General features: G+C 41.2%; 2 protein-coding genes and 1 non-coding gene across 9 annotated transcripts in view; 1 reads left to right on the top strand and 2 right to left on the bottom strand.

The window, feature by feature from the left end:
• Positions 1-19,586, bottom strand: part of BBOF1 (basal body orientation factor 1) — a 49,361-nt gene that overhangs the window by 28,945 nt on the left and 830 nt on the right. For 2 of the 5 annotated variants that reach the window (XM_028506425.2, XM_036011998.1), the window contains exons 1-2: positions 6,584-6,790; positions 2,822-3,050 (exon numbers count right to left, since the gene is read on the bottom strand). In XM_028506425.2, coding sequence (XP_028362226.1) covers positions 2,822-3,050; positions 6,584-6,648 — 294 coding nt within the window. In that variant the 5' untranslated portion in view covers positions 6,649-6,790. The other 3 variants (XM_028506426.2, XM_036012011.1, XM_036012005.1) reach the window with 3 other exon arrangements.
• Positions 87-248, bottom strand: LOC114493472. Its single transcript, XR_003684145.1, has one exon. It is a non-coding gene; the product is annotated as a U1 spliceosomal RNA (small nuclear RNA).
• Positions 6,939-19,586, top strand: part of ENTPD5 (ectonucleoside triphosphate diphosphohydrolase 5 (inactive)) — a 41,169-nt gene continuing 28,521 nt past the window's right edge. For 2 of the 3 annotated variants that reach the window (XM_028508092.2, XM_036012034.1), the window contains exons 1-2: positions 7,079-7,244; positions 8,930-9,008. In XM_028508092.2, the coding sequence (XP_028363893.1) occupies positions 9,000-9,008 (9 nt within the window). In that variant the 5' untranslated portion in view covers positions 7,079-7,244; positions 8,930-8,999. Of the gene's footprint in view, positions 7,028-7,078; positions 7,245-8,929; positions 9,009-19,586 lie in introns of those variants that run through there. The other variant, XM_028508095.2, reaches the window with a different exon arrangement.

The raw sequence follows: 19,586 nt of genomic DNA, 5'->3' as shown, positions 1-19,586 counted from the left end.
ATTATACTTTAATAAAATACATGAAATCCACACGAATGTTCAGCTGTTTCGTTTTTCTAATATGCTTTCGGGATCATCTTTTTTTTAAAAGGACAGCACGAACGCAGTCCCACACCACACAGATTATGCAGTCAAGTCTCCCTCATTTGGGGAAATCCCAGGGGTCAGCACATCTGGAGTGCAAAGGATAGGTCTCGCCCTGGGAAAACCGCCTTGTGATCATAGTATCTTCCCTGACAGGTAAGTATCAATATCATCTCGAACTTAGTTTTGATTGCTATTAACTTTTTGAAAGCATCAGTACATTCACAAGCCATTCATTCAGGTATGCAAAAATATTTTAATGAGTGGCTACTATATGCTGGGCCCATGCTAAGTACTGGAGATATAGCACTGGAACAATTTTTAAAAGGGCTCCCAATTCTTTACTTCTGAGAGGTTTTTTCCTAATCAGGGAGAGAGGCAATAAACAAATATATAAGTAACATGCATACAGCATGACAGAAAATAATAGATATAACAAATAGGGGAGCGGTTTTAATTTTAAAAAGGTTAGTGAGGAAAGGTCTCACCGAAAAGGTGGCTTTTGAAAAAATTATGGAGTAATGCATGAATTTGCATGTCCGCCTTATGTATGTAGGAGCCATGCTTTGCCCCAGCATGTAGGAGCCATGCTTTGCCTCATTCCAAAATTAGCTTGTATGTATACTGAAGCAAACATAAAAAACAATAAAAAATGGGTGAAGGAACGTATAAATGATGTTCAAACAACAAATAATCAGGAAAATACAAATCAAAACACCAAGAACCCAATTTAAATCCATAAAATGAAGCAAAAATTAAGTATATGAGGTCTGTCTGGAAAAAGTCCAGCCATTGTTAACATAACAAGAATGGTTTGCATGACACTGATGTAACCTGGCAGCCAAGGAGAGTGTTCTGGAATGTGCATGTGTGGACAATGATGACTTCACTGTACTAGTCAGTGGAGGCAGTAGAAGATGTTGAGTGAGCATGTGTACTGTGTGGCTGTAGCGTTCAAAGTGACTGAGTACAGCAACAAATCTACGTCAAATTTTGCATTGACCTTGAACATTCCTCTGTGGAAACTATTCTGATGATTCAGAAGGCCACTGCTATGAGCAATTGGTGACTGGCAACTTCAATGCACCCACTCATGCATCACATCTCCTGCAGGGTTTTTTTTTGCCAAACATCAAATCACCCAGGTGATTCAGCCCCCTTACAGCTCAGATTTGGTGCCCTGTGACTTCTGGCTTTTCTCAAAACTAAGCTCTCCTTTGAAGGGGAAAAGATTTCAGACCGTCGATGAGATTCAGGAAAATATGATGCAGCAGCTGGTGGCAACTGGGAGGACTGTATCAGGTCCCAAGGTGCCTACGATGAAGGGGACTGAGGAGTCATTGTCCTGTGTACAGTATTTCTTGTATCTTGTATCTTCAATAGATATCTCTATTTGTCATAGTACATGGCTGGGTACCTTCTGGACAGACCTCACATTACCAAGTATTAACAACAATGGTGACAAACAGAAGCTCACTCAGAAATATTGCCTGTGACAGTATAAATTGGTATAATTTCTTTACTTCTTGTAGCTCAATTTAAACCCCTGTAAAGTTGAAAGTATATATACTCTATAATGTAGTAATTTAACTTCTAAGTATCTACTCCAGAGAAACTCCCACGCATGGACACATGAAGACATATACATGAATGTTCATTGTAATAATGAAAAAAAATGAGTCTAACCGACCCACAGGAGGGTATGGGTAAATAAAATTTGGGTTATTTATTTAATGGAATATTTTAAAGCTATTAAGAACAAATGAAAAAATAAAGCACGGTCATTAATTTTTGTTTAAAAATTAACTTATCATCATGTGATTTTTGTGACTAGACTCCAAAATTTGATGTTGAATACAAAAACAAGTTGCAAAAAACATTCACAGCATAACATCACTAATGTAAATTTTAAAACAAGACTATAATATATATTGTTTGTGGATGCACAATACATGAATAGTGAAAGTATCAGAACCTATATGGGAATGACATACACCATCCTCAGCAGGGTAGAAATTTCCTTGGGTTTCCATGGTTCCCATAGAGACAGATGGAAAAGAGAAGAATTCCACCTAAATTCCATATTAACACCCACTAGCTGTGTGATTTTGGGAAAGTTATCAGTCCTGAGAGTCAATTTCTTCTGTAAAGTGGGAATGACAATATTGTAGCTACACGGGGTTATTAAAAGAACTAAATGGGATAACAGAGGTAAAGTACCTAGCATAGTAGTACCTGGCACTAAAATAGGGACTCCAGAATGTTATCCCAAAATGTTTCTATCCCTTTTTCTTCCAGATCTAAAATGGCAGCTTTTCAACACATAAATTAGGTATGTAAAATGAATTCAAGATTCAACTTGCTGGGTTCATCATGTGTTCATTGATTATGAGTGATTAGCTTTACAAATCATTAAAACTAAATGTTCATAAATATCAAAAATATATAGCTCATATTCCATGCACTTGTCCTTAAAATAAAATGGATCATAATGTTCCCTTATGATCGTCAATTTGTTCAGACAAGAACACAGGACAAGAGCTGAAAATAAGAAAGATCCAGCTATGACAGTAAGGCCATTCAGAAATAACATCCTGCTTCAAGGAGAGTTAAAGTCAACTGAAATGTCTTAATTGTGTGATGCGATTTCAAGAAATCAAAATCCCTTAAATATAGAACCAAGCAAGCATAGCACAGAGGTAGTTATTGAGGCTCAGGAGGGCTTCTATCTACCTACCATATTATCTTTCTCCTGATCCTGCTTCTTCAGGTAGCTTAATACAGACATGGTGTCTTTCTCCATTTTATACTGCTGTTTCTTTAAGTCTTCATTAGTTTTTGCGAGTCTCCAGGAAGTATCACGATACTCAATCCTACAGAGCTCTGTGAGCTCCAGCCTGGCCTCCCAAAGGGATGCATTGGCCTTGGCTCTCTCCACTGCAGATTCTTCAGCTTTTACTGTCTTCCTACATGGGAAGAGGACACTGATAGCATATAACTGTTCTCTACTATAGTAGTATTACAGCTCTCTATTATTGTTTGCTTGGCATTGCCTGGCACGTATATGCAAATATTATTGGATGAATTAGTACATAAGAAATACACATTTACTTAATAAGGGAGTTATCTTAGTGGGGTGCCACTTTCTGGAAGAGGGGAGCTTTGGAGCGTAACTCTAAAGAACTGGAAAAACAGAAAGGTCTAATAAGTTAAATTCATTTCATAAAGCTTTCACATCTTTTCATTTATTTCTTTGATTCTCTCATATTTGAACTGTTTTTTCTATTACTACTTGCTCAGTTTTAGACCTTGGCTCTCTCTACCACAAATCCATGACCTTAGTTCCTCTTCACCATGATGATACATTTGTAGTGTAAATATAACTTGAAGGCCATATTTCTGCAATCTTCCACTCACCCCAGCCCCAATTTTGTTTTAGTTTTAGTTTTTAGTTTTGGTATTTTTTTTTTAACTAGGCCTTGGACAAAAGATCAAGTCACTAGGGCAAGTATGTTAAATATTTTTTCTTCTGGTGCCACAATATACCAGGCTTTGACGATGGCTGAGAAACAAACTATAATCATTTATGTAGATGGGGAGAGGAAATTTAAAAGTAGTAAGAATGACTTTAAAGATTAAAGTGGTAAGCCCTGGCTGGTGTGGCTCAGTGGATCGAGTGCCAGCCTGCAAACCACAACGTCACGGGTTTGATTCCCAGTTAGGGCACATGCCTGGGTTTTGGACTGGGTCCCCAGAGGGGGTGTGCAAGAGGCAACCACATATTGATAAAAAAAAAAAAAGATTAAAGTGGAAAAAGGGGATTTTTTCAAAAATAAAGATTTATTATATGAGCATTATCCCTTAAACACTATCCCTTAAAAATGGTAGGCACTGGGCATGTATTTAGATAATAACTAAGAAGACCTCACCTGTATTTGATTTCCAAATATTTTCACACATAAGTATGTGTGGACATTTCTATACTGTGACCCTCCATCCCCACCAACTCTTGGTCCTTTATCCCCTTTCAGTCCCACTCTCATCTTTTGTTCTCTATGAATTATGGCCAGCTCCTTCTCCCGCCCCCAGCCTGTTGCAGCTGTTGACAACCCTTTCCAGAAGGATTTAGGTAGCGGTGATAGCCTGCCTTGTTACAGTCACCCAGTTGCCCCCTCTAGGGGCAAATCTAAGCTGCTCAGACTTGATGAAAGAAATCAGATAGGATTTCTCATAGGAGGACCACTAATACTGACTGTAGAAACAGGGTTTCTCAAATTATGAGTCATGGAAAATCCAAGAAATAAGAGGTCTGTTACCCTCAATGTTCCTTATTTTGATATGTGTACTGTAGATACATGGTCAAAAATAGAAAACATGCTAGTGAGTTCCAGGAATGTGATAAGCTCTTGGCACTGTTTTAAAAAGTGCTAGACTGACTATGCAGTTATATTTTTAAAAATCACACTGGAGCAGAACACTTACATTAATACATGGGGGAAGCCACAGATAAATATGGACTTTGGATTATCATTTTATAAAGATATAAAGAATATCCCAAAATGATAGTAGTGGTTATTTTTAGATGATGGGATTACAGGTGATTTTTATTTTCTCCTTTGACTTTACATGTTTCCTAAACTTTCTGTGCTGAGCATGTATTACTCTCTTAAACAAGTTACAAACTTTACAAGTTTGGGGGGATTCCCTTGTGGTCCCATATGTAGTATTGCTGGGCACCACATACCTCCAATGTGTTTAGGAACTACCAGGGTCACCCAATAGGTTAGTGGCAATCTAGCAGCAACTTCAAGCCTGGAAGGAATTAGTGTTGGAGTTAGTTCTGATCAGTTTGGGGAAATCTGGAAGTACCCAATTTGGTCCAATCATTTTCGCTTTCTTTTAAGCCAGAAGAAATCCCTAAAAGGCCCAAGGAGCTACTTTGGTCATTCAGAGACCCTTTATAGGTTCAAAGTCATCTCAACCACATAGCAGGGTTCTCTCAGACTAGGATCAAGAAAGAATGAACCCAATAAATAAAATTTTTTGTTCAATTACATGATTAGTAATTTAACTTTATTGTATATGTCATCTGACACAATGGGGATTAGAAGTGTTCCCCCAAACCACACTTTTAATCAAAACGTAGAATCGTTGGGGCCCTTGTTAAAAATAAAGTTTTTGAAGGCTCTCTAAAGGTCTGATTAAGCAAGTTTCTTGGAAGCCGCTGTTTTATATTATCATTTGTGTGTAAAGTCTCCAGCATCATTTTGTATGGAGTGTGCCAATGCACTTACTATTAGTATGCATACATTATTTGGGGTTACATTTTTCATGTTACTTGAAGTAGGCCCTTCTGTTTGTAAATAATGTTTGACTATTTTTTTAAATCTTGGGTGAGGGAAAAGAAACTAATGGTTGTTTCTGAAAGGAAAAATCAGTCCCACATAAAGATGATGACTATTAAGGCAAGTGCAGTTCCAGATGTAATCATTCATTCAAGTAAAAAAAAACCTGATTTCAAGATATAAAAAAATAGGGATTGGTTTACACTGAATTACCAAATGTTTAAAACTTTTGTCTTCATCTTAGGGATATTGATAGTCAGAGACTCCATCTGTTCCAGGATTTCATCATTATGGAATGTCATGTTGGCCTCCCTAATATTCATTCTGAAGACAGGGTTTCTCAACCACAGTGCTGCTGACATTCTGAGCTAAATGATTCTTTGGGGTGGGGGGTGAGGGGGTTGTCCTGTGCATTGCAGTATGTCAGACAGCATTCTTGGTCTCTGCTCACTAGATGCCAATAGTACACATCCCCAGATGTGACAACCAAAAATGTCTCAAGATATTGCCAAATGTCCCGAGGAGGCAGAATCGCCACTGGTCTAGAGCACCGCTGTCCAATACAACCTTCCATAATGAAGGAAACACTCTCTATGTCTGGGCTGTCCAATATAGTCACCACTAGTCACATGTGCCTATTGAGCGTATGAAATAGGCTAGTACGATTAAGGATCTGAATTTTTAATTTTATTTAATTTTAATTTTGCCATACATGGCTGGTAACTACCCTATTATCGCTGCTCTAGAGGACCTCCAATATCCCAATATATGTTGTCCCTACCTTCACTGTAGTGTCAGAACTCTTCCTCATTCTCAGTTCTTTATTCTTCCACTAGCACCTATTTCATTAGGTTCCGTGTTACTTTTCGGGAACTTACCTGCCTCCATTGTTAACGCATTACACATAAGCGGGGGCTGGGTCTAAACTATTTCAGGGTCCCAAATCTCACCCTATTGCCTACACTGAAGCAGTCTAGTTTGGCATGCACTTGGGGAATTTCTGAACAATGTAATCTGTCCTCAGAATCGGGGAGAACGAGAGGAAGGTCGAGGGGGGCCGGCGGGAGGGCTCCAGTTAGCCAACCCCTGCGTCAGGCGGCTCCCAGACCCGAATCCCGGGAGAGTAGGCTCGGGGGAGGATGGCTTCTCCTTACTTCTTTTTGTCTTTTTCTTTTTCTCTGCCTTTGCCTTTACTTTTGTCCTTTCCCTTGGACGGCATCTTGGCTTCTCGAAGAGACCCGCTGTCTCCCCGGCTTTTCCGCCGCCGCTCCGGTCTGATTCTGTCTCTAGGGAAACCGGCACGCTCGGCTGGTAACGTTTAGCCGAGGCCGTCGCGGGCGCCCGGAGAGCGCATGCGCCGTGACGTGACTCCCACACCGCCTCCCTGGGCCCAGTCCGCCGGCCGGACGCAGAGGGCGGGGCGGAGATCGCTCCGAGGGTGGAGGGGGGCCGCGCCGGGGCGGCGCGCGCGCGGTGAGTGAGTGTGCGAGCAGCTGGGGTACTTAGATCCTGCCCCGGAGCCGGGCGGGGAGGCCGGAGCGGTGTAGCCCCGGGCGTCGGCGCGACGTCTGCGGGTCTCGTGCCTCTGGCGGCGCGAGGTCCGGGCGTCCTCGCCTTAGGAGTCTTGCTGCTACCTTACCCGTCCGCCGCCCCTCTAGTGTTGCAGCGCTCAGCGTCTGCCCGGCGCATCCTCCCCTTTTCCTCCTCTAGCCTGCGTGGCCGTGGCCGCCTGGCTGACGCCCCTGCTCCGCTTTAGCTTCTCCTGAACCTGTCCTGACTCGTTTGGTTTCCTTCTTCTTCAGTCTTGCTAATTCTGTAAGGGTTGGCGCGTGTATCGGACTTTCTGGGTCACACGTTTCTTTGGTGAAGCGGCTGAGGACTTCTCTGAGGGCGGAGGTTGGGGTGAGGCTCGCAGTCTCCACGGGGCAGCGCTCGCGGGCGCCCGGGAGCCGGGCGAGGAAACAAGTGCCGCCACTTGGGGGTGGGGGACGCGGGGGAGGCTACCCGGGCTCCAGGAGCGTCCTGGGGTCGGGCCCGCCGCCCCACTCTGCCCTTTGTGGCTGGCCAGCGCTGCCCGCTCTCCCTACCCCCGCAGCCCGACCGGCCAGGATTCCCATTGGCTAGTAATAATTCATGCGCCCGCAGCCCCTTTTTCTGTTAAGAGTCGAAAGCTCTTGTGTTTTTTTATTTCCTTCCCCTGAGCGCACCTGTGAAAAGGAGTACTCGAAAGTATTGTTCTCCTTTTTCAGAGGAGGAGCTGTATGACTAGCCTTCATTCAGTGAGAGTGAGTGAGTCATTGAGGCTGATAGGGAACTCTGGGTGCCAGGACCGAAGTCAGGGATCGCGTGACTGAAGCTCAGCTGTGCGACGTCCTCCATTTCAATTTGAAATTTCTTTAGAACCTTCATTCTGTATCTCCCCTCTCTATTTCCCCGGGGAGAACTTAATACCTACGCCCCTCCCAGTGGCCTTTGACCCTTTTTCTCACTTGTGTCGTTTGTTTCTGAATTCTGGTTAGAGGGAACATGCTGATTTATTAATGAACTCTGAAAATCCTTAGACACATCTGGTGGCACGATCATGGCTTACTCTATTTCTGGTGCATTTTCCCCTCTTTTGTATATCACAGTCCAGTGGGCCCATGGTGGAATCTCCGTACATTGAAGGGGTTTCCTCTGATATGGAATCTGTAAAGTTAAGATTTGTTGTATATGCCTAAGGTTCTGAAAGTGCACTCTATTGATGAACTTGCAGGAAAGAGAGGGTAGGGCATCTTCTATCATGGACTATATATGGAATACATCCTAAAAGTTGGTAACAGTATAATATGAAATTCAGTCCAAGAATTTTTTTGTTTATACGTAAGTTTACAGATTCATTTATAAACATGAAAGCTTGTAACAAGATCATTTCTTAATATGAGCATAGCACTTTTGCAAAAGCACTTTTACTTGTTTGCAGTATGTACTTTATAGTTATTTTATTTTATTTATTTTTTATTTTAATCATTGTTCAAGTACAGTTTTCTCCCCCCTACTCCCATTCCAGCCCACCCACCCAACCCTCCCCCCTTCCCCCATTATAGTTATTATACAGCATTTTTATTGACTGTGAGTTTGGTTTTGTAATTAGAACTGTTGAGATATGAATATAGCTAAGAGAAATGCTCAGATACACAGTGTCATAGAGGTGGTTCTAGAATCTAGTCTCCTGAATCTCCACATTCTCTGCCAGAGAACTGGGTGTTGTTATTCCATTACCCTTAGTAAGATCTGCCTGATGCTGCAAGTGGTAGAGTAGGAAGTTGCAGTTTAGCAATTCATCAAGTTGCATTTCCTTCCATAACTTCTGGTAGATAGTTTTACTATGAAGTTTCAGGGTTATTTTGCTGAATAAATGTGCTCTGTTTCATTAAAATGCTAATGATTTTAAAACTTGAAATAAGCCACTTAGTGTTTGTTGACTTCTCTATGTACTTCTTTTTTTTTTTTTTGTCCAGTTTGAAGAGTTCCTGGTCAGCATAGAAATGTGGAGTGCCTTGGCTGAATCCTTGTGCAGACAAGATCATTATGGGCCTGGTAGGTAGGGCGAGTGCCCGGATGTAAGGTAACATCTCTTCTAGCTTAAAAGTGTAAATGTACTTCATGTGCACCTGGGGTTGGTTTTGTCTTCTGAGTTGGATTCTCTGTCTGCCAAATGATGACTTTTCTCTTATTCCATTGATTGTAATACTGTCAGGTGTGGTGGAGTTGTTCTAAAGCTAAATAAGAACTGAGGCCTATTTATCAAAATATGTAGTGTTTCTCATTTTTTCTTCTAGTAGTTCCAAAATTAGGTTTACCCTATAAAGTCTTCTGTGGCTTTTTTATGGTTTAGTTTGGAGAACAAGTTTCTAATCATAAATCATCCTTGAAATCACTTTGTAGCAGTGATTTAGGTAAAAAAAGAAACCCCCCAAAACCACTATGGGCCAGATACAGCCCTCAGATTACAGGTCGGTTGACTCTGCTCTGAAGGATAAAAGATAAACTGGCTTAACATCCTCAGTCCTTCACTGTGAATTCTGAAACTACTGAAAGAAACCAGGTGAGCAGCTTTTGATTTTGTTTTCACACAGCCTTTGAAATCCTGGATAAATATATTATTATTCAAACTATATCTGAAGGGACTGATCAGTTTTTGAGAATATAATGGGCAGTTAATTTCATTCTACTTTTTTATTGCATATGGTATAAATATAGAATCTGTTAAGTAGGATTATCTTGTAACCAGTTTACATCCTTGCAGGTGTAAGAAATCCTGAAGGTCAAGGATTTATTCTTGTCAGTTTTTAAATTAGTTTTTTGAACAGTCTTTTATTTATATACATAATTCATTGCTACAGATAATTGTTACCTCTTGGCAATTTATTTGCAAAATACCCGATTTTCATTAGTTGTCTATCCTGACCAAGCCATTACACAGGACTAAAAGTCAGTTCTTTAAGGAAAAGTGTGTGCCCAAATTCAGGCCCACTTATCTGCACCTTCATTTCATAGATCTGTCCGAAGTTCATTCATTTAAGAAGTGTTTAGTATACATACTGTATACTAACTGTATTCTAGGCTCTCTTATAGCTTGAGGGGTACAGTGGGGGACAAGACAAGACCCGTGCTTTTATGAGGCTTATAGGGAGGTGTATAAGGTGCTGACCTGGACATTGGTCTTGGGGAATACACAACCTCATTGGCACTTACTTACAAACAGTAACAAGACACTATGCAATGATAAAGGATACTAAGTGCTACAGGAATTTGGAGGCATTGAAAGACTGTCATAGTCACAGAAGGCTTACAGAAGGAGGTGGGCTGAAAGGAAGAGGGAAGGTAGAACAATGTGAGCAAACTTCAGTATGTGCTTGAGACTAGGAGTAATTTAACTGGAGCAGTCGTTACCAAAGTGTGGTCCACACCAGTAGCACCAGCATCATTTGGGAGCTTGTTAGAAGTGCAAATTTTCAGGCCCCACTGGAGACTTACTGGATTGTAAATGCTGGCAGTGAGGCCCAGCAATCTATGTTTTAACAAGCCCTTCAGGTGCCTCTGATGCATGGCTGAAGTTTGAGAACAGCTGTACCAAAAGCAGAGGGTTCTTACATGGAACTAGTGGGCAAAAAACTTGGTAAGGTAGCTTCAGAATTCACAGTGAAGGACTTAGTAAGTTAAGCCAGGAGTTTATCTTTTATCCTAGACACCAGCTTGTAACCTGAGGGCTAGTTCTGGACCATAGATGCGTTTTGTTTAGCCTGCACAGTTTTTTGTTTTGTTTTGTTTACCTAAATGGAGTTAGTTGTTTTCAACAACTAAATGGGATTGTTACTATTTAAAAGCCAGATTCTATATAGAAATCTGTGTTTTCCACTCATGTTGAAAAATAAGAAGACTTGGCAATACAGAGACTATATTTAATCATGGCAGCAATTTGTGGAGATAACAAGCAGCTGCTTCTTTAGATGGGGCATGCGCTCTCCAGCTTGTCTCAGTCCCTAGCACTTCCTGTTGTTTTACACACACCTTTAACTCGCATTTCCTGCCTTGCCCCGTAAGTATTTAGATATTTGAGTTTGTAACTTTTGTTGAAGACAGTGGGGAATTGGTGTAAGTTTTAAGGAGGAGAATGATGTAATTTATGTATTCATTAATTCATTCCACACACATTGATTAAGTAAACATATAAGTTTAAAGATGAATGAATCCCTGACATGATGTGGGTTACAATTTAGTGGGAAAATGATGAAAATAGCATTTTAGGAAGACAGTAGTATACGGATTTGGGAATAGAGACATTGATGACTGAAAAACCAATTAAGAGACTATAACGGAGGAGAACCATGCTGCTTTAGGAAGGTGAACCATGCGCAGCCCTGAGAGGAGAGCCATGCTGCTTTAGGAGGAGAAGCACACGGACTTGACGGAGTGTAGACTCCTGCAGCCCTGAGGAGAGAACCACACGGCCTGGCAGAGTGGGACCCCCACCCCCACAGCTTTAGAAGGGGGAACCACCACCTGGTTTTAGCAGAGATCCCAGCGACTCAGCCGAGGGTGCCGGGAATCCAGGGAGGTCTCCCAGTCGAGATGGAGTTCTAACTGGGAAGAACCAGAAGACTACCTAAGCCATGGACTTCTATTTCCTTTCCTGAGATACGGTACTCTGGACTGGGGAAGGAAGGAAGGAAGGACTGTATGTTTGTGGGTGTTTTTAGGGACTTTAGGATATTTTGATAAAGACATTAGGTCACTACTTTAAGTTAGTATAGCATTAAATAAACATTTCCTTTCCTTTTCATGGGGGGCGGGGGGGGGGGGGGGGGGAGCCCTGGCTGGCGTAGCTCAGTGGATTGAGCGCGGGCTGGCCATAACCCCCAGCAACCGCACATTGATGTTTCTCTCTCTCTCTCTCTCTCTCTCTCTCTCTCTCTCTCTCTCTCTCTCTCTCTCTCTCCCTCCCTCCCTCCTTTCCCTCTCTAAAAATAAATAAAATCTTTAAAAAAAAAAAGAGACTATAACAATCCAGGTCTGAAGTAGTCAAGGCTGGAATCTGGATTTGGAGAGACTAGGAGGGGAAAAAGAGAAAGAGATGGGAAAGAAATTGCAAAGGAAAAACCACGAGACCGTACAACAGATTGGGATATAGAAGGCATGAGAGAGGAGAATGCCAAGATGAAGATTTTGATTTCTGAATTAGGAGATGTGTAGTGCTACTAACAAACAGGACATTAGAAGGGGAATCCACCCAACCTTTCTGTGGGGGGGGGCAGCTGTACCCAGGGAGGGGGACATTTGGAGATGCCAGTTTGAAGTATCTGGTTTTGAGTTCAGTGTTTTTAAAAGGAAAATTTAATAGAAATATCAAGATTGCATACTTAGGAGTAGCTACCACTCGTTTCATCCCAGGATTCCAAGTAAATACCTGGAGAAGAAATGTCTTTTTCTAAAAAATCTTTTTAAAAAATAATTATTTTTAAATTATGGTTGACATACAATATTATATTTCATGTGTATAACATAGTAATGAGACATTTACATAACTTATGAAACAATCACTCCCGTACGTGTAGCACCCATCTGGCATTATACATATTTATTATAATGTTATTGATTATATTCCCTAAGCTGTACTTTACTCTGTGATTGTTTCTAATAACTGGCAATGTGTACATCTTAATCACTTCCTCTTTTTCACCCATCCCTCCAACCCCATTCCCATCTGGCAGTCTTCAAAATGTTCTCTGTATCTATGAATTTCCTTCTGTTTTGTTTGTTCATTTATTTTCTTTTTTAGATTCCACATAAAAGTCGAATCATATGGTATTTGGCTTTCTCTTCACTTACCATAGTATCCTCTAGGTCCATCTATGTTGTCACAAATGGCAAGATTTCATTCTTTCTTATGGCTGAGTAATATTCCATTGTTTATACAGAGTGGGGCAAAAGTAGGTTTACAGTTGTTAGCATGGAAAATAATACAATAATTAGTAATAGTAGAAGAATATACTCTGTGTTTTGTGTACTCACAACTGTAAACCTCCTTTTGCCCCACTCTATGTATACCTCTTCTTTACCCATTTTATCTATCAATGAACACTTAAGTTGTTTCCATATTTTTACTACTGTAAATAATGCTGCAGTGAACATACAGATGCATATATCTTTTCAAATTAGTGTTTTGGGGTTTTTTTGGATAAATACCCAGAAGTGAAATTGCTTGGTCCTTCTTCATCTCCTGTTATAACCTTTGTTTTAAAGTCTATGTTGTCTGATATAAGTATTGCTACCCCAACTTTTTTTCATTTCTATTTGCATATAGTATCATTTTCCATCCCCTTACTTCCAGCCTGTGTGTGTCTTTTAATCTGAATTGGGTTCTCTTATAGGCAGCATATATATGAGTCTTGTTTTCTTATCCTTTCAACCACTCTATGTCTTAAAAAAAATTTTTTTTAATCCTCATCCAGGACATGTTTTTTCATTGCTTTGAGGGGAAAAGAGAGAGAGAGAGAGAGAGAGAGAGAGAGAGAGAGAGAGAGAGAGAGGGAGAGAGATTGATTGGTTGCCTCCTCATACACATCCTGACCAGGGATCCAACACACAACCTGGGTGTGTGCCCTGACTGGGAATCGAACCTGTGACCTTTCAGTCTATAAGATGACACTTCAGCCAACTGAGTCACACCAGTCTGGGCAGCCAACCTATGTCTTTTGATTGGAGCATTTAATTCATTTATATTAAAGGGACTGTTAATAGGTATGTCGTTATTGCCATTTTATTATTTATATTTTGGAAATTTTTAACTTTTTTTCTTCTTAAAGAAGTTTCTTTAATATTTCTTGTAATACTGATTTGGTAATGATGACCTCCTTCAGCTTTTTCTTGTCTGGAAAGCTGTTTATATGTCCTTCAATTCTGAATGATAGCTTTTCTGGTTTTTGGTCCTTGATTTTTATCACTTTGAATATTTGTTGTCTTTCCCTTCTGGCCTGCAAAGTTTCTGTTGAGAAATTAATTGGCAGTCCTATAGGAACTCTCTTGTAGGCAACTAACTGCTTTTCTCTTGTTTTTTAAATTTTTTTAATTTTTACTTACTGATTTTAGAGAGAGAAAGGAAGGGAGAGAGAAATAGAGGAATGGAGAAAGAGGGAGAGAAAGAAAGAAACGTTGATTTGTTGTTCATTGTATGTGCCCTGACTGGGGATCAAACCTACAACTGGGGCATATGGGGATGATGCTCTAACCAACTGAGCTACCCAGCCAGGGCCTCATTGTTTTGCTGCTTTTAAGATTCCCTGTCTTTCAAGTAACCCAATTAAAAAATGGGCAAAGGACTTGAACAGACACTTCTCCAAGGAGGACATACAGAAAATCCAAAGACACATGAAGCGATGCTCAATATCGCTAGCCATCAGAGAGATGCAGATTAAAACCACAATGAGATACCACTTCACACCAGTCAGAATGGCCATCATAAACAAAGCAACAAACAACAAGTGTTGGAGAGGATGTGGAGAAAGGGGGTCCCTAGTGCACTGTTGGTGGGACTGCAGACTGGTACAACCATTATGGAAAGCAGTTTGGAACTTCCTCAGAAAACTAAAAATGGATCTGCCTTTTGACCCAGCAATTCCATTGCTGGGACTCTATCCTAAGAACACTAAAACACCAATACAAAAGAACCTTTGCACCCCGATGTTCATAGCAGCACAATTTACAATAGCTAGGTGCTGGAAGCAACCTAGATGCCCATCAGTAAATGAATGGATCAAAAAACTATGGTACATTTACACAATGGAATTCTATGCAGCAGAAAGAAAGAAGGAGCTCATACCCTTTGCAACAGCATGGATGGAGCTGGAAAGCATTATGCTAAGTGAAACAAGCCAGGCAGTGAAAGTCAAATACCACATGATATCACCTTTAACAGGAATCTAAACAACAAAACAAAACAAAAAACTAGCAAAATATAACCAAAGACACTGAAATAGGGGATAGTCTGACAGTGGCCAGAGGGGAGAGAAGAGGGAGTTTCAGGGGGGAATGGGTAGGGATTACAGGAACAAATTTGGAGGACACATGGACAAAAACTAGGGGTGGGGGGTAATTGGGGGAAGGGGGGAGGGTTGGGTGGATGGGCTGGAACGGGAGTAGGGGGGAGAAAACTGTACTTGAGCAATGATTGAAATAAAAAAAAAGGAGAAAAAAAAAAAGATTCCCTGTCTTTAACCTTCAGCATTTTAATTATAATGTGTCTTGGTGCAGGCCTCTTTGGGTTCATTTTATTTGAAACTCTCTGAGCTTCCTGGACTTGTCGCTTTCCTTTGGCAGGTTAGGGAAGTTTTCAGTCATTATTTTTTCAAATACATTTTCAATTCCTCGCTCTCTTCTCCTTCTGGTACCCCTATGATGTGAATGTTGGGATGCTTTATGGTGTTCAAGAGGCCCCTTAAATTATCCTCATATTTTTGGCTTCTTTTTGCTGTTCTAATTGAGTGTTTTCCACTACTTTATCTTCCTAATTGCTAATTCTCTGCTCCATCTAATCCTCTATTGATTCCCTCTAATGAATTCTTTGCTTCTGACCAGTGCATTTTTATGTTTTCTATCTCCATTTTTATGTTTGTTTTCTCTTTGTTGAAGCTCTGAGTTCATCTACTCTTCCCCTGAATTCACTGAGCATTCTTATAACAAGTGTTTTGAATTCTGTGTCTGTTAGAATTGCTTGTCTCCATTTTGTTTAGTTCTTTTTCTGGAGTTCTGTTCTTTTCTTTAATTTGGGACATACATGTTTTGTCTCTTCATTTTGGCAACTTCCCTGTGTTTGTTTCTATGTATTAGGCAGAGCTGCTACATTTCCCGATCTTGGTAGAGTGGCCTTATGTGGTAGGTGTCCTGTGTGGTGCAGCCTCCCTGGTCTGCTGAGCTGGTGCTCCATGGGTATGCCTTGTGTGGGTTGTGTGTGCCCTCCTATTGTCATTGAGCTTTGACTGCTGTTGGCATGTCATTGGGAGACATTGATCTTCAGGCTGAAAGACCAGCTGTGACTACAGTGGAGGAGCTGTTGTGCAGGGACTGACCCCACAGAGCAGGATTCGCGCTAACCAGGCCCTGGTCCCTGCCAAGTCCACCCTTTGGGTGTGTCATTTGTAGAGGTGGTTCAGTGGTGCTCTAGTATGGTCTGAAGCTGGCCACTGGGTGTGTTGGTTCTGGTGACTTTTGGGAGGGGCTCTTGTACAGAACAAGGTCAACTGCTGCCTGTGCCCTGCCCAGAATCACCTGGTATAAACTACAAAGTGATCTGCAGATGGTTGCCACTTGTGCTGGGTTCGGAGGTGCCTGGGAGAGGCTAAGCTGTGAACTGAGGCCGGCTGCCACTCGTGCTGTGTTTCAGACTACTTAGCAAGAGGTATGGGGCATGCTCAGGCCAGATGCTGCTTGTTTGGGGTTTGTGAACCTTTGAGAGATTTTAGCAGAGTACACAGCATGAGCCAAGCCAGGCTGTGTGTATGGAAGAGCCACTGGAAGCCACTTGGGTAGGCGCACCAGCTTGGTGATGTGGGACCCTCAGGGAATTACCAGGGTGGGGCAGACAGTGTTAGCCATGTTGATGGAGACTCAGACTTGGCGCCTGTCTGCACCTACAGGCTAGATTGGGGATGGGCTCAACAAAGGAGCAATGATGGCCTCTGCCAGCACTTCTGTCTGGGAGAAAGCCAATCCTTTAGACTTTACCCTGAAGCCAGAACATTCAGTTTGACCATGTATGTCCCTGGTGCTTCTTGAGCTGTCTCAGTGCTGGAGCTCAGAGTGAGTGAGTTCATTAGCTAGTAAATCCGCGTGTAGGCCCTTTAAGAGGAATGCTTGGGACTCTAGAAGTCCTCCATCTCACTCAGCCATGATTCCCACTGGTTTTCACAGCGAGAGGTGATGGGGACTTCTCTTCCCAGCCCTAGAACCCTGAGCTGGGGGTCCTGGTGTGGGGCTGGGATCCCTTGCTCCTCAGGGGGGACCTCCGCAGCCGAGATATCCCTCCTGATTTTTATCTGCCTGTGTGGGTGTGGGACCAAGCCATTTTGCATCGTGTCCCTCCTGGCAATCTTGGTGTGACTTCTTCTGTATATCCCTTAATTATAGGGCTTCTGTTCAGCTAGTTTCAGGTGGTTCTCAATGATGGTTGTTCTGGAGTTCAGTTGTCATTTTTATGTGGTCGTGGGAGGAGGCAAGCACAGCATTTACCTCTTCTGCTCTCTTGACTAGAAGTCCCCTGGAGAAGTGTTTAAGTTGTAGTCAACAAAATGTAAGAAGACCTGTCTTTAAAAAAATGTTTGCTCTATAGTTAGAATTTATAACCTTGCTCATATTCTCTCTTGAATGTATAATTTTCAGATTTATGTTGCAGAGGTAAGTTTGACTTTCTCTTCCTGAGTATATAAACTCTTTATAGTATATAAACTCACATGCTTAAAGATGTTTTCTGAATATCAGTACTCAGAATTCAAATCCGTGCCAGTTGTCAGTCTTGTCTCTTTCTACCAAATATTTCTTCAGTACCTAAGTATTGTTGCTACCATTGTATGGTTGGACACTTTTTACCCTGTGTTTTGTAGCATGAAGGAAGTTGTTATTCTGTTTATACAAATATTTTCACTCTATCTTAATTTAGTATTTAATTTCACTGTTAGAATTATTATGGAAATAATGATTCATATTCTTATTCCTTCCTAAATATATTTTACTTTAATTTGAAGTATTTAAATTCATTTTCATGCACAGGAATAAATAGGACATTACATGAGTTGTAGTTTTTCTGATCTTAATAATTCTTTCCATTAAGTAACACATTGAGACTAACAGAAAAAAATGGAGGGTTTCAAGTGATGAGATGTTATTTTCAGAGAAGTTAAAATTCCATATTGTTTTTAATTTTTAAGAGTTAATATCTTTGTAGTAACACATACTTTCTAAAGTAAGAAGTATATAAGTAGTGTTAATAGCACATATGTAAACTTCAAAGAAAGCTGATTACAAAATATACAAATACCGTGTATAACCTAGAGTAGGCCAGTCTCCAAGAGGGCCCCAATGATCCTCACCTCCTAATTTTCATACCCTGGTGTATTCCCTTCATGTATTTCATCAAGGTTGGTCTGTATGACTAACGGAATATGGAGGGAATAATAGTGTATAGGCAAGGCCAAGTCTTAAAAAAATTGCTCCTGTCCTGGCTGGTATGGCTCAGTGGATTGAATGCTGGCCTGAGAATCGAAGGGTCACCAGTTCTGTTCCCAGTCAGGGCACATGCCTGGGTTGCAGGCCAGGTCCCCAGTAGGGGGCGCGCAAGAGGCAGCCACACACTGATGTTTCTCCCCCTCTCTTTCTTCCTCCCTTCCCGTCTCTAAAAATAAATAAATAAAGTCTTTTTAAAAATTGCTCCTTCTACCTTGCTCCCTCTTGGATTATCCACTCTGGAGGAAGCTAGCCACCATGTTGTGAAGATGCTCAAGGCCCTATGGAGAGTTTGCATGAGAAGCAGCTGAGGCTTCCTTTCAACATCCAGCCATCAGCTTGCCAGCCATTGAGTAAGCCCTCTTGGAGGTGGGTCCTCAGCCTCGATGAAGCCTTCAGATGAGTGCAGTATCGTAAGAGACACTGAGCCAGAATTGTCCAACAAAGCCACTCCCAAATTCTGGAGCTATAAGAAGTTGTGAGATAATAAATGTTTATTGTCTTAAGTACTAAATTTTCAGGTTATTTGTTGTGCAATGGTAGATAACTAATGTACAGCCTCCTAAAATATTTATTGGTTTAATGAGTAGAAAAGAATTTGGACAATGTAAACAATGTTTAGTATCCTTTATATCCTGTAGATTTTTTAAAGTTTATCACAAATTTAACAATTTGAAAGTAGTTAAAGAAAACTTCAATTTAACTGTAGAACTAATAGATTCAGAAAAATAAAATTACAGTTTCTCCTAAAACAATATGACTAGATTAGGTATTCATTAATTCAGTGATCTTCAACCTGTGTCCCACAAGAGTCACACTGGTATGCCACAAGGATTTTTAAAACATGCAGTACCTGACTGTTTAGTTAGGGGCACTGACCTTTCCAACTTTATTTTCTACTATAGTTAGGCAAACTCTGTTCACTATTCCCAGGGCCCCCCCCCCCACTCCCCCTTCTTTTTATCCATGTCTTGATTCATACTGTTTTTAAAAAATTTTACTTATTTATTTTTATAGAGAGGGGAAGGGAGGGAGAAAGAGAGGGAGAGAAACATCGATGTGTGAGAGATACATTGATTGGTTGCCTCTTGCACACCCCCAGCTGGGAATCTGGCTTGCAACCCAGGCATGTGCCCTGACTGGGAATCAAACCTGTGACCTTTTGGTTTACGGGCCAGCCCCCAATCTACTGAGCCACACCAGTCACAGCCATATTGTTTCTTTCTACTGAAAAGCACTCCTCTCCCATCCCAATTCCCCTCCTTAGGACCCTCCTGAAATGCCACCTCTTTTATAAAGTATTCTCCGGTCATCCAGCTGGAAGTAATCTCTCCCTGCTTCCAAGTCTGAGAACATGGTAACTGCTACTTGTCACATTTTAACTTTACAGAGGTAATTACT

The sequence above is a fragment of the Phyllostomus discolor genome, chromosome 1, assembly GCF_004126475.2.
Source record: "Phyllostomus discolor isolate MPI-MPIP mPhyDis1 chromosome 1, mPhyDis1.pri.v3, whole genome shotgun sequence".
Lineage (NCBI taxonomy): Eukaryota > Metazoa > Chordata > Mammalia > Chiroptera > Phyllostomidae > Phyllostomus > Phyllostomus discolor.
Note: the sequence above shows the minus strand (reverse complement) of the source record. Positions and strands in the feature narration are given on the sequence as shown.